At 35.0% G+C, this 12,801-nt stretch overlaps 2 protein-coding genes across 9 annotated transcripts; one reads left to right on the top strand and one right to left on the bottom strand.

Moving 5' to 3' along the window:
* Positions 1–1,480: 1,480 nt before the first annotated feature.
* Positions 1,481–2,746, top strand: LOC133673242 (uncharacterized). The gene has a single exon (XM_062093979.1). It carries the CDS (start codon positions 1,481–1,483, stop codon positions 2,744–2,746), a length of 1,266 nt encoding a protein of 421 aa, XP_061949963.1.
* Positions 2,747–4,532: 1,786 nt separating this feature from the next.
* On the bottom strand, positions 4,533–12,599 carry LOC133673224 (thioredoxin-like fold domain-containing protein MRL7L, chloroplastic). Of its 8 annotated transcripts, none has more exons than XR_009834964.1 (9): positions 12,403–12,598; positions 11,970–12,136; positions 11,295–11,860; positions 10,493–10,574; positions 10,288–10,399; positions 10,067–10,182; positions 9,613–9,682; positions 8,837–9,047; positions 4,533–4,999 (listed from the first exon to the last, which is right to left on the bottom strand). XR_009834964.1 is itself a non-coding variant. In XM_062093946.1 (8 exons), exons 2-8 carry the CDS (start codon positions 12,132–12,134, stop codon positions 9,144–9,146), a joined length of 1,146 nt encoding a protein of 381 aa, XP_061949930.1. In that variant the 5' UTR covers positions 12,135–12,136; positions 12,403–12,598; the 3' UTR covers positions 8,599–9,143. The 8 variants fall into 8 exon arrangements, 6 of the variants coding, with proteins under 6 accessions (XP_061949931.1, XP_061949930.1, XP_061949928.1 ...); XR_009834965.1 differs by having other exon boundaries at positions 4,533–4,922; XM_062093946.1 differs by lacking the exon at positions 4,533–4,999 and having other exon boundaries at positions 8,599–9,178.
* Positions 12,600–12,801: the final 202 nt, after the last annotated feature.

Raw genomic sequence — 12,801 nt, 5'->3', positions numbered from 1 at the left:
TTCTTTATTTTTTCTATTTATTTTATTGTTTAATTTTAATTTTATTCTTTTATAATTAGTTATTAAAAATATTAGGGTTTATGATAATTTATGGGTTTTGATATAAATATGTTCAAAATAAATGTTTAAATCTACTAATTTAATCAATTAAATGTTTCTTTTCTTATCATAAAGGAATAAATTAATATTCATGCAAAACCACTATTATTGACATCTCTTGCATTGGCAGAATAGTTTTTTTAAATTTAATATTTTCATATGACTTGTTTGTAAGTAAAATATCAAGTAGAAAACATGTTTTTCAAGAATTGTTTCTCTTACACATACACTAGGCATTGCACCTCAATTAAATATCTAGAAATAATTAAGTATAATTTAATCAACATACTTATTATATGTATATAGATATGAATTGAAATATATTTTGATTTTGATGAATTGATGTGTATTTTGCTATGAATTTCATATGGAAGATTTAGAATTATTGTGTAACTCAACTGATTTTTATTTAACAGTGAATTATTATATAGTTATGTTAATTATTATGTAGACACTAATGATAATAAAAAAAATCCAGCAGGTTCATATTAAATTAACATGTCACTAGACAAGTATTTCAAGCGTAAATCCCTTGAGGATGAAGAGTCAATCAAAACTTCAAGTCATGTAACTCAATCAGGTTCAAAGAAAAGTCATATTGAAATCAACCCCGACACTCTCCTTGCTGACCCTGGCTTAAGAAGACCAATTTATGAATACTAAATGATAGGGGTGCAATCCGAAGAGTTTATCTATAAAAAGGTCCTTGTCAACCTTCACACTGTGATTTTCCTTAAAAACAATTTGAGAATATATCAACACTACGACGCTTTAATCTGGCTTGGTTTGGTGCATACCCAACATGGTTAGAGTACAACATAGCCAAAGATGTTGTCTTTTGCTTGTATTGTTATCTCTTCAAGTCAAAAGAGGGTGTTGATTCGTTTATGGGTGATGGGTTTTCAAAATGAAAAAAAAAAGATTTGATCTTCATATTGGAAAGTCTAATAGTAGTTACAATACAGCTCGGATAAAATGTGAGAATTTGATGAATGAAAAACAAAGTATCATGACTTTATTATCTGAGCAGACAATAAAGAGTCAAAGTGATTATCAAACTCGATTGAATGCTTCAATAGAGTGTGCTTGTTTTTTGTTGCACTAAGGACTTCCATTTCGTGGCCATGATGAATTTGAATGTTCAAGCAACCAAGGAAATTATCTAGAGCTCTTGCATTTTCTTTCCAGAAATAATGAAGCTATTAAAAGAGTTACTTTCAGTGAAGCTCCCAAACATAACAAATTGACTTCTCCAGATATTCAAAAATACATTACTCAAGCTGCTGCAAATGAGATTACAAATGTGATTATCAAAGATCTATGTGACTCATTATTTTTAATTTTAATTGATGAGTCACGTGACATATCAATCAAGGAACAAATGGCTATTATTCTACGATATGTATACAACAATGAATATATAATTGAAGGTTTTCTTGGCATTCAACATGTGCGAGATACAACTGCTAGTTCACTCAAGGTAGCTATTGAAGCTTTGTTTTCTAAACATGGGCTAAGCATATCAAAATTGCGTGGTCAGGGATATGATGGAGCTAGTAACATGCGAGGTGAATTCAATGGCATGAAAACACTTATTCTAAATAGCAATCCAAGTGCATATTATGTACATTGTTTTCCTCACAGACTTCAATTAACTCTTGTGGCTGTTACAAAGAAGCATAATGAAGTTGGAGATGTCCTTAATTTTATTTCTAGCATTATAAACATAGTTAGAGCATCATGTAAAAGGATGGAGGTGATTAAAGAAAAACAATATGCTAGAATTATTGAAGGACTTGAAAATGGAGAAATTTCTAATGGACGAGGCTTGAATCACGAAACTTCTCTTAGAAGGTATGGTGACACCCGTTGGGGCTCCCACTATGTTACAATTATTTGTCTACTTGTAATGTTTTCATCAGTTCTTGATGTGCTTGAGATTATAAGGGAGGATGGGATGAACTCAGAACAGAGAACAGAAGCAGTCGTTTTAACAGGTATTATGGAATCATTTAATTTTATATTCATGCTTCATTGTTTAAGAAGGATACTAGCAGTTACTAATGAGTTCTCACAAGCATTACAAAGAAAAGATCAAGACATAGAAAATGTTATGAGTTTATTGAAAACATCAAAGGAACGATTCAAAATGATGAGAAAGAATGATTGGGAATCTTTACTGGAAGAAGTGTCATCTTTTTGCATCAAACATGATATTGATATTCTAAACATGGATGATGAGTACAAGCTTCGTGGGCGTTCAAGGCAAAAATCTCAAGGGATTACAAACCTATACCATTTCCGTTATGAATTGTTTAACAATATCATTGACATGCAACTTACTGAGTTAGATGATTGTTTTACTGAGACGAGTACAGAGTTACTTCTTTGTGTGGCATGTTTAAACTCAAATGACTCTTTCTTTGCTTTCAACAAAGAAAAGCTTCTTTGCCTTGCTCTTTTTTATCCCAATGAATTCTCTATAGTGGACCTTATAGTACTTGGTGACCAACTTGATACGTATATTATTGATCTATGTGGTGATGATGAGTTCTCTGGTATTGAAAGTATTGCTAGTCTTGCAGAGAAAATGGTAAAAACAAAGAAGAATTTGATTTTTCCATTAGTATATATGCTTATCAAATGATCATTACTTCTACCAGTTGCAACTGCTACAGTGGAGAGATTTTTTCTACTATGCATATTGTCAAGAGTAGATTGCGGAATAAGATGGGAGATAAGTGGATGAATGATAGTTTGGTTGTATACATTGAGAAAGATATCTTTGATAAGATTGATAATGAAGCTATTATGAAGCGGTTTCAAAATATGAAAACTCGAAGAGAACAATTATAATGTAAGTTTTTTTATTTTAAAAGTATTTTAAAATTAATTTTACTTGATATGAATTAGTATATATACTTTGAATTGATTTCTAATGCATATCTATATAATATAGTATTTGTTAATAATTTGCCCCTTCATTAAAAAAATTCTAGCTCCACCATTGACCGACTATATACATACAATCTTAAGTTAGTCTTAGGTTCAAGTCATGATCAAACCATGACCAAGATGTTTAAACATGTTGTATGAAACTGGTTGGGTCGAGACGAGATTACAGGAGATTTCTTTCTTTCCCACGTTGCTTAGAAGCCAAGAAAGAAAATGAACAAAAAGAAGGGACAATTAATTTACTTAGCAATTATAACTTGATACCCTTTCAAATAGAATTTTACAAGCTCATTCTTCATTCTTAAAACCTCAAGCAACATAAAATTAATTACTACTACTACTACTACTACTACTACGAAACGTACTGGATTAGCCAAAGGAATTGTAGCAAATTCTAATATTCTCGGAAACATTGTAAACAGAAGATCCATACATACTCAATGCTAATCCTAACAAGTATGTATGTCCTGCACTGTAAGTATAAGCTAGCTGCTAGAAACATTACTTACTACTGGATTTTGATTTCTGTTGCCCATCAATGGTTAATTTACTTTCTTAATACCTGATCATAGGTCTGTAAGTTCGATTAATCTGAGAAAGGAACTGATCATCTATCTTGGTAACAACATGCATACACGTTAGTTTCCAAATATGCAACAGTACCTTAATGGCGGCATCTCTTGAGCATTCTTTAGCCAGGGTTGTGTTGCGCTAGTCAGGGGCGGAACTAGATGAAATTTACAGGGGAGGCCAAAATTAATATAATAATATATATTATTAAAAAGCTTATTTATTTAAATTAAAAATATTAAATAATAGAAAATTTTAAAATATTTTGCAGGGGCCCGGGCCCCTGCTTGCCACCCCCTGGCTCCGTCCCTGGCGCTAGTGTTTCAGAACAAAAATATACTTATTGAACTTATTGAAGTGAAGGAATAAAGACATGGCCTTGAGAAAGTTATAGAATGATTTTTTATTTTTTTTTAATCTTTTTAAAACAGATTTTCTATGTCCAAGACAATAATCAAACGCGAATAGAGTAATTCCTGAGTCACTTAATTAACTTCTGTTATGCTATTTGATAGTCATAATTCTGCCATCTCAATCGTTAAATAACTCTTCCAGCCTCCAAATCTATCTTTCCTATCCTGAAGAACGATTTATTTTGCACTGTAAGATCGGCGGGGGGGGGGGGGGGGGGAGCGCAAGGGCGGGCGTGAGGGGGTGTGGGAGGGCCTTGTGATATATGCCGGTCGCATTCACCCCGAAGCTGCTCAGATTCTCAAAACTGGGGGGGGGGGGGGGGGGGAGCGCAAGGGCGGGCGTGAGGGGGTGTGGGAGGGCCTTGTGATATATGCCGGTCGCATTCACCCCGAAGCTGCTCAGATTCTCAAAACTACACGAGTCAACGATTTTTTGCACCACACCTTGCAGAAGCAGAACTCTTCTTCCACGGGTGACCCAAGAAGTTAGCCAAATTTTCTTGCATGAAACAATGTATCCTTCTTCAAATCTTATTACTTGAGAAACAAAATCCCGAGACAGGGTCCCATCAGGGTACGAAAGGAAGCGTACGCCTTTGCAACACAGCTCAAATGCCAGTACAATGTTATCCCAACTAATGAAAAACAAAAAAATCTAGATAAAAAACCTTTGTTATGGTGATGTTTAAGCTCATCTCCTTTGATTGGGTGTGATGTGACAATGATCCACGCATCAAGGCTTGGAAAATTACACAGAAAACAAAAGGAATCTAAAACTAGAAATTAAAGAAAAGGGTACAGCTGACACCTTGCTCTCCTTCTTTAAAGTTTTTCAGCACTGAATCCATTGCAGCTGCAGCGGCCCTCCAAGTATAGTTCTGAGAACTGCATATGCATATTGCAATATCATGAATGTTTTCGTTGATGGTCATCTAATATGACTTTCAATGTTCACTAGATGACTATCAACAAATATATTCATGGTTGCAAAAATAAAGTAAAAGAAGTGGCCTTTAGGCATTGCTAAGCTTTCTTGGCACAAAAAAAAAAAAAATATATATAAACTTATTCAGAATTATGTCTATTGGTTCCAAGTTCTGATGAAGAATATATATATATATATATATATATATATATATATATATATATATATATATATATATATATATATCCTCGGGCATATTCCCCTTGGGAAGCATATACTTATGGAATAAACCCTCTCATGGTATCTCTTCTCTTCACTCCTCTCACTGGTTGGTAGGAATATTGAAGGTTGGTTGGATCTTGAGATAGGGAAAGGCTGATTGAAGAAACGGTCAACACAATCTTAGAAATTATTTGATATTGTTGTAATGATTATTTTTTAAAAAGTTTTTTTGCTTGTAAAATGTTTTTTTTTAAAAAAATTATTTTTTACATCAGCATATTAAAACGATTTAAAACATCAAAAAAATTAATTTGAAAAAAAAAAATTCAAAAACATGATGTCGCCGCAAAAACAAACAGATGAAAGTGCTAGATTTGGATCATAAAAGAAAGGGTCATGGACTTTGTTGTTACCTATTTTTTGGATCCCCGCATAAAAGAAAAAGGAAAAAAGAAAAAAAAATTATCGGAAGAAAAAAAAATATATATATCAGTGAGAAGATGACACTGGGGCACCAAAACAATTCCCAAAGATTGGTTAACGAGTTTCAAAAAATACAAGGATTGAATTTGACAACATATTTTCGACTGGTGAAAGCCTTGTGTACAAAAAAAATTTCAAAATTGGATGTTTAAGGACATAATCGGATTTTGTTGAAAGTTTAGTTGAATTTATGAAGAGTTTATTTGCAAGAAAATTGATTCTTTAAGTCAATTTGGGCTTCAATTAAAAGAAATTAAAGTTTAGGGGTCGAATTAAAATTTGTAAGAGTTAATTTGGTCAAATCAGGGGTTTAATTGCATAAATATTGAAGTTTGATGGGCAATTAGGAACTTGATCGAAGAAATCCAAAACCAATGACCAAACTAGAAAAGACGCATAAATATAGGGGCTAAAATTGATCGAATCAGGGGCAAAATTAAAAAAATTAGAAGTTTGTTGATCAATTGAGGAGCAAAATGCACAAATTCAAAATCAAGGATCAAAATAAAAAAGACGGCCAACTTTATGGCTGACATTTGAGTTTGGCAGGGATGCAATTGAATTCATTCTTAAAATCAAAATCTCAATTAAAGACTTGATTGAATAAATAAAAAATTGAGGACTGATTTAGAAATATAGACTTCTTAGGTGTCATTTCATTTAAATGAAACGGCGCGTTTTATGAAAAACGATATCTTTTTGTTTATTGTTATTAAAAATAAAAGAGGCAGAACTAAACGATATTGTTTTGATGATATTGTATACCATCTTCTTTCCCTAGACGTGGGTTGTAGGCAAGGGAAGAAGGTTTTCTTCCCCTCCTTTACAACGCCTCTCTCTCTCTCTCTCTCTTCCATGTGCCTAAAAACCCAACACAACCCACGCCCCTCTTATGACCTACTATTATGATGAAAGGTGCAAAGGGGACAAGCCTTGCGAGCGGTCCTAGGGTGGCTGTATAGTGGCTGCCCAACCACCCTACCCCTTCGGCGTGACTGGACATGGGTAGGGTGGCATAGGCTTTCCCCTTATAAATACCCTCTCACCAAAAGGTGCAGGGGACAGAAAAAAGAAAATAACTAAGAGATAAAGAAAAAGAAAAAAGGACAGAGAGACAAGAAAAAACAGTAAAGGACATAGGCAAAAAGAAGACCCCTCTTCTCTGCACCTGTTTTATCGTACTAGAGACCCTAGCAACCATGAGTTCTCCTCTAGCAGCAACACCTTTCCTCTCCGTCAGTTTTCCTCATCGTCATCATAACAACGCCACCATGTGCAACCATCAATGTCAGCAACCACACTACCCCCGTGGCCAGGTCAGCTTCCCCCTCTCTTATTCCTCTTCCTCTTCGTTCCCTCCTTTACTATTCTACAAGTGAACAATGAAGAGCCCACTGTTTCTGGGTCGGACCAACACTCACCTAGACCAAAATGGTTGGGTCAGGTTCGACGTAGTCTCTTTAGAAAATGATATGTTGGGCCGACATTGGCATAACCTTTTTTTTGTCGATCTTGGCCCAACTCTTTTAGGCCGACCTCGGCCCAACTAGAACAGGCTCTGCCCACATAACTTGGTCGGGCCCATCCCAATATATTTAATTATAATAATATATAGTATTTTATTATATATTAAATTAAAAAAATCCAAAAAATTTCAAAAATCTTTTCAAAAAAATTTGTGATTTTTTTTTCACAATTTTTCTTACCTTTTTTTGCTTAATATTGGTTTGTATTTTTTACACTGTAAAAATATAAATCCGGTATTAAAATACCAAGTTTTCTCTAAAATATTTCAAAAATTAAAAAAAAAACAACAAAATATCTTGTTTTCATGCATATGGTCAAGTCTCTAAAAAAATATAAAAAATTCATATCATATTTTCATACAAAAAAACATTATATATATAAAAAAGCATGAATTTTGAGCTTTAATAACTAATTTATTAAAGCTACGAGAACTAGACCCATATTTCAAAAATACAAAAAAAATTATTTTCTTTTAGTATCTAGGATTACGAACATATATGTAAGATGTATTCCCAATATTAAATAAAAATATAGTTCTTTTTATTTTAACATTAGAACGGTTAGGTTTTTTTTACCTGATAAGATAAGGATCTCATTACTGAAAATGACTTTTCGTAAACCTTAGACATACCAACAATTAGAATACACGACAATACCTTAGTTTATATTAGATAATTAAACAATGCAGCTTACCCTAGATAAGACGTATTATGGGTGTTAATATCTTCCCTTTACGCAATTAGTTCTCGTACCCTATCTCTGAGACTAGTTAGGGTTCCTAATGCCTAAAATACTAGATGACGACTCTTATTTCTTTTTTCGGTAATAAAAAAACAAGAATTTCTAGTTCTTTTCGCACAGACTTAATTCATTCTCATGTGTTTGTCTGATTTGTTGTATGGTCGGTCCGGCGACGGGGAATTAGAGATCCAAATCTTTGTTTAGTTTGCAAGCCTAATAACGTCATCATCAGCTAAGACGTTATGTCCCATCTCCATCAAAACTCACCTAGGTCAAAAGCCCAAACCCAGTTTAGTAGACAATACATCCAGCCTAAACTTAGCTTCTCGTAACCCAACTATGTCAACAGATTTATCTGTTGAAGACACAGAAAGGTTACTTTCAGGCTTTATCTGAATACTTTCCATTCTCGAAGGACACCACTTAACAGCTCATCTACCCAAAGGATTTATCTGTCGTGAATCTCATAATACTCTGAAATTCTGAAATCTTTGTTGGTTACATGCAGTTGATTCACCTAGTTGAACCTTTAACCTAAATTCTCTGTTAGAAAAATACTAGAATAATCCCAATTGGCCAAAGGGTTGGCTCACCTTCAAGACAAAACATCATGGATCTCCAATAATGAAATGAATAACAGCAAACGTTCCAACAAGACCAAAATTAACAGAACTCAATGTTGTTATCATCTAAGCGCACATTAATAAAATATTCACAAGGAACAAAGCCAACTACGTATTACGTCATGTATTATGGTTGTCAGCCACACAAGATAGACAAGCCAAATGGTAAAACAGAGGGAAGTTGATTAAACCAAGAACCTGAGGGATTATATAAGTCACCATGTAATTCATAAATGGAATCGCCAACAAGCTAGGGAAAATTAAAGCGAGGGAAATACCAGGCAATTGCGAAGATTGTATACATGGATAGATGCTGCTTATCTGTCTTCCTGCTCGTCCTGGCTTTGACTCGTTCTCGTGTAGATGGATTGAAGAGTGATAACCTTTGCCGCCAGTGTTCAAAGAGAGACACAAATAAATGTCCCGCAAGTGAAGCCTACCCCCATATGACAGCATTTGATGACACCCTTATTGCAGGAGCCTTGCAGTCTGATTATGTGGATGCAAATGACAGAGGTGTTTACTCAGTACCAGACATTAAAGGCGGAACTTCTTCAAAATACAACGCTTATTTTGGCTGGGAATCTACTTCTGGTTCAGGTTCTGGCTTTCATAGGTAACTGTAAATGTTCAAACTTTCTTAAAACAAAGCCATTGCTCAATTACTGCCTCAAAATGTTAAAAACTTGCTAGATTGGAAACTACCCAGGCCTATAGCTTTTGCTAGAAAACATTGTGCCTATAGCCTAATACAAGACTCTTCAATGTGACAATGGAACACAGGTTTAGAAACTACATGGACAGATGCTCAGGTGGACAAAGCTATCTAACTGTAGACAAGAAGGGCAAGGTGAGCCTTCGTTCATTGAAGTCACTGCAAAGCTTAGGAGAGGCTGATTGGAAATCCATCAATCCACCAAAGAGACTAAACCACCGAGAATTCAGATTTTGGGTGAATCGTAGTACAGGAAAATGCCTTACAGTTTTTGAAGAGAAGAAAGATAAGAGAACTGTGGGTATATCTGAGTGCAAGTTAGATGGCTCCAATACTTACCAGCTCTTTGCCTTTCGCTTCCACTATCACAAAGCCTTCTGCTCTTGTGGTGTTCACAACGAGTGATGTCCTGGAGACTAATAGCAGTCACAATAGCACTTCTAGACTACATGCAGTATTGTGCATGTATGCGTTAAATCTCTCACTTAAAATTTATCTCGCTTTCCTGATCGTGATGTACCTTCATTTGCATATGTGGAATAAAGGACAAGAGCTTTGAGGTAGTGCTTAAGGACTGTTTTTCAGTTGGCTTAATTAACTTTGCACTCCACCCACCTACACTTTTCTTACAAACAAAGCACTAGTTTTACCACCTTCTGCCTACACACATCCCTTACAGTTCTTGTGAAAAAGCAAACTCAGAGACCCTATCTTCCCATCACAAACTATTGAAAACTTGCACCTCTACAATATTTACAGTACAGCTACAATTTTAGAATGATTGGCTGCTTACATGAACAGATGGGATCAATTCCTGGCTATCTCCAATGTCATTCAAACAAGGTGGCTTGCCAGCTCCATAATAGAAGAATGCCATTATTTTTGAAAATTCATCTGCAGTTCGAATGGCTGCACCACCAATTAAAGAAGAAGAAGAATATTAAAGTTCTCAAGTCATATATTGAAAATGAGATAAGAAATTGAACTGACAATTTCTTGGGATTAAGGAATTACCTTTCTCACGGTGCAAGATCTTTCCTGCTTTAGTAAAAATAATTTCTGGGAAGACAGAAACTTTTAGAGCAGAGACCAAATCAGTCTCAACAACAGCATCAATCGCAACACACTGTCATATGCAAATATAATATTAAAATTTTGAGATAAGGATCTCTAGGGAGGGAGGAAAGGTAAAGGGTGCAGAATTAAAGGCTCTGCTTACTCTTGGTGAAGGTAGTCTGCAATTCCAAATGATGTGCACAGCCTTCTCCAGTGCATCTCGAATTTTTTCATTTTCCTTTGGTCTAGGGAAACCATAAATTTAGGTGAAATTAACAGCAATTTTATTTTATATGTGTCATAGATCCAGCCATTAATGTGCAGATTGAAAGTGCAAACTCTAGTATTATGAAGGATTTCACAGGACTAGGAAAAGATATCTATAGTATACAAATAGTTCAAGCCATTATCATTTCTAGCATTTCCTTCCCAGCAAAGCCAACAATAAAATCTTGACCCTAAGGCATTCCCCAAACCTGGAACTTTACTGCGCTTTGATATATACCATTTTGTGGATTTTATAGGCCAAGAAATCATGTGGAATTTCAAAGAAAGCACCTGAAAAACTCAGTGTTTCCCAAAAGAGACCAGAGATATATGAAGTCATACTGATAGAACTAGCAGTAAATGACTACTACAATACTTAATTGTAATGACACTACCTGACCACTGGGAAATCTAAAGCATCACTCCTAAACAAGGCAAGGAAATAAGTGAATAAAAAGGGACCTTTTTTTTAATAAATGAAGCCACGATGCAGAAACCAATCATGAGAATGGTGCACCTTCATAGAATAATGAAAAACAAACCCTTTGTTTTTAATAAATGAAGCCATGATGCACAAAACAATCATGAAAATGGTGTACCTTCATAGAAAACTGAAAAACAATCTAAGAATTTCAACTTGAATAAGGCAAAATAGCTTGAGTAAAGCATCAAACAACTTGAATAAAACCAAAGCCAACCTTTTATAGCGATTATGTACTAAGACAATCAAAGGACTAATGTCTTTGAATACAGCCTCCTCCCATCCTGCAGTGGTAATGTCTTTTATTGGACGGATGTAATCATCATCTTGCCACACAATCTCTTTATCACTATCATAATTCTCATCATCATCATCCTTCTTCTTATTCTTGATAGTAATCTTGTTGAAGAATTGATCCAAACCGAAGCCCCGCCCATCAGCATCTTCAGGCCAATCAGGATCATCCTCATCCACAATAAGGGGGTAATCAGCCAAAAGCTTTTCCATTCTCATCCTCTTTTCTTCAGAATCAAGCTCCTCATCCTCATCCACATCAGGATACTTTTTCATCACTTCTCTAATTTTCATTCTCCACTCCCGTCTCTCTTCAGCATCCATAAGATAGGGGTCATTCACCTTACCTTTTCTCGACGAGTAATCATCATCATCATCATCGCTGTCACTAAATTCTTCTCGTCGTTTTTTCTTCCCATCATCAGACAAGACTCTTTCATCTCTTCGGGAAGCTCTACTAATACTACTTTGAAAACCACCACCATGTAGCTATTAAACAAAAGTGTTCAGTATCTCTATAAGAAACAAAAGTTTTGACAAGAAAATTTGAGAACTTTGAACATGAGTAGCATAAATTGTCAAATAAGAAGCAACATACCTGAGAAGGGTACTTTAAAAACTTGGATGAGAGACAAGAATAAGTGGAAGAAACCTCAGTGTAGGTGGTTGGTTTGGATTCGGAATGAGCAGTGATAAAAGGAAATGAAGGAAAGTCTTTGAATTCTCTAATGGGTGAAAGCAAATGGTGGAGCTGTACTGCCATTCCTTCACATTATTTCAACAAAAAATAAGAAAGGAAAATCTAAAATTCCAGTTCAAAGAACCATATCCAGTTCAAATGATTGCACAAATTAAATGCTTTTATGTTTTTATATGATGGGTTTTGAGAATATCAAGAAAATAATTCATAAGAGAAAAAAAAATCGACTAATATTGAGATTAAGGCATCACTATGATTGATGTATATGGAAGCTCAAAAGGCATAGCATACTGTCATTTCTTGCCAAACTTGGTAGCGGGTTGGTGCTTACCTTATTCACTGGTTATTCTTCTTGCTGTGCCTTTTTATCCTCCTCCTTCTTGTTCTTATAGATAAAGTAAAACCTCGAGAGTTAGAGCAGGAGCAGCAGAGGCTCTTTCTTACTTCCACTGGAGAGAGAGCGAGAGACTCACGGAGAAGGGAAGGATAAGCCTAACTGCTGTTTTATCTTGTCAAGGATTTATTATCAGGCCAGGTGGGCCTCTGGCCCTTTTCACTTTGTTAATTTTTCAAACAAACTTAAAAGATAAGGCATATTGAAGAAGGAATGGTTTCTTGCATTGATGAATTGTCCACTTCAGAGGAATTTCTCAATGTCAATAATGTCGCTGTCTACACAATTACAACACACAGATCCCTCCCATGCATATCTTTAATCCATAGTTTGGTT

The sequence above is a fragment of the Populus nigra genome, chromosome 14 (assembly GCF_951802175.1).
Source record: "Populus nigra chromosome 14, ddPopNigr1.1, whole genome shotgun sequence".
In the NCBI taxonomy this organism is placed as follows: Eukaryota; Viridiplantae; Streptophyta; class Magnoliopsida; order Malpighiales; family Salicaceae; genus Populus; species Populus nigra.
Note: the sequence above shows the minus strand (reverse complement) of the source record. Positions and strands in the feature narration are given on the sequence as shown.

Bases quoted from the DNA above. Each gene is read 5' to 3' on its own strand.
- LOC133673242 (XM_062093979.1), top strand. From the start codon at position 1,481: ATGGCTATTATTCTACGATATGTATACAACAATGAATATATAATTGAA.
- LOC133673224 (XM_062093943.1), bottom strand. From the start codon at position 12,134: ATGGCAGTACAGCTCCACCATTTGCTTTCACCCATTAGAGAATTCAAA. The intron at 10,575-11,294 runs GTTGGCTTTGGT...TGGTTTCCCTAG, and splicing joins GTACATAATCGCTATAAAAG to ACCAAAGGAAAATGAAAAAA. The intron at 10,183-10,287 runs GTAATTCCTTAA...TTGGTGGTGCAG, and splicing joins GATCTTGCACCGTGAGAAAG to CCATTCGAACTGCAGATGAA.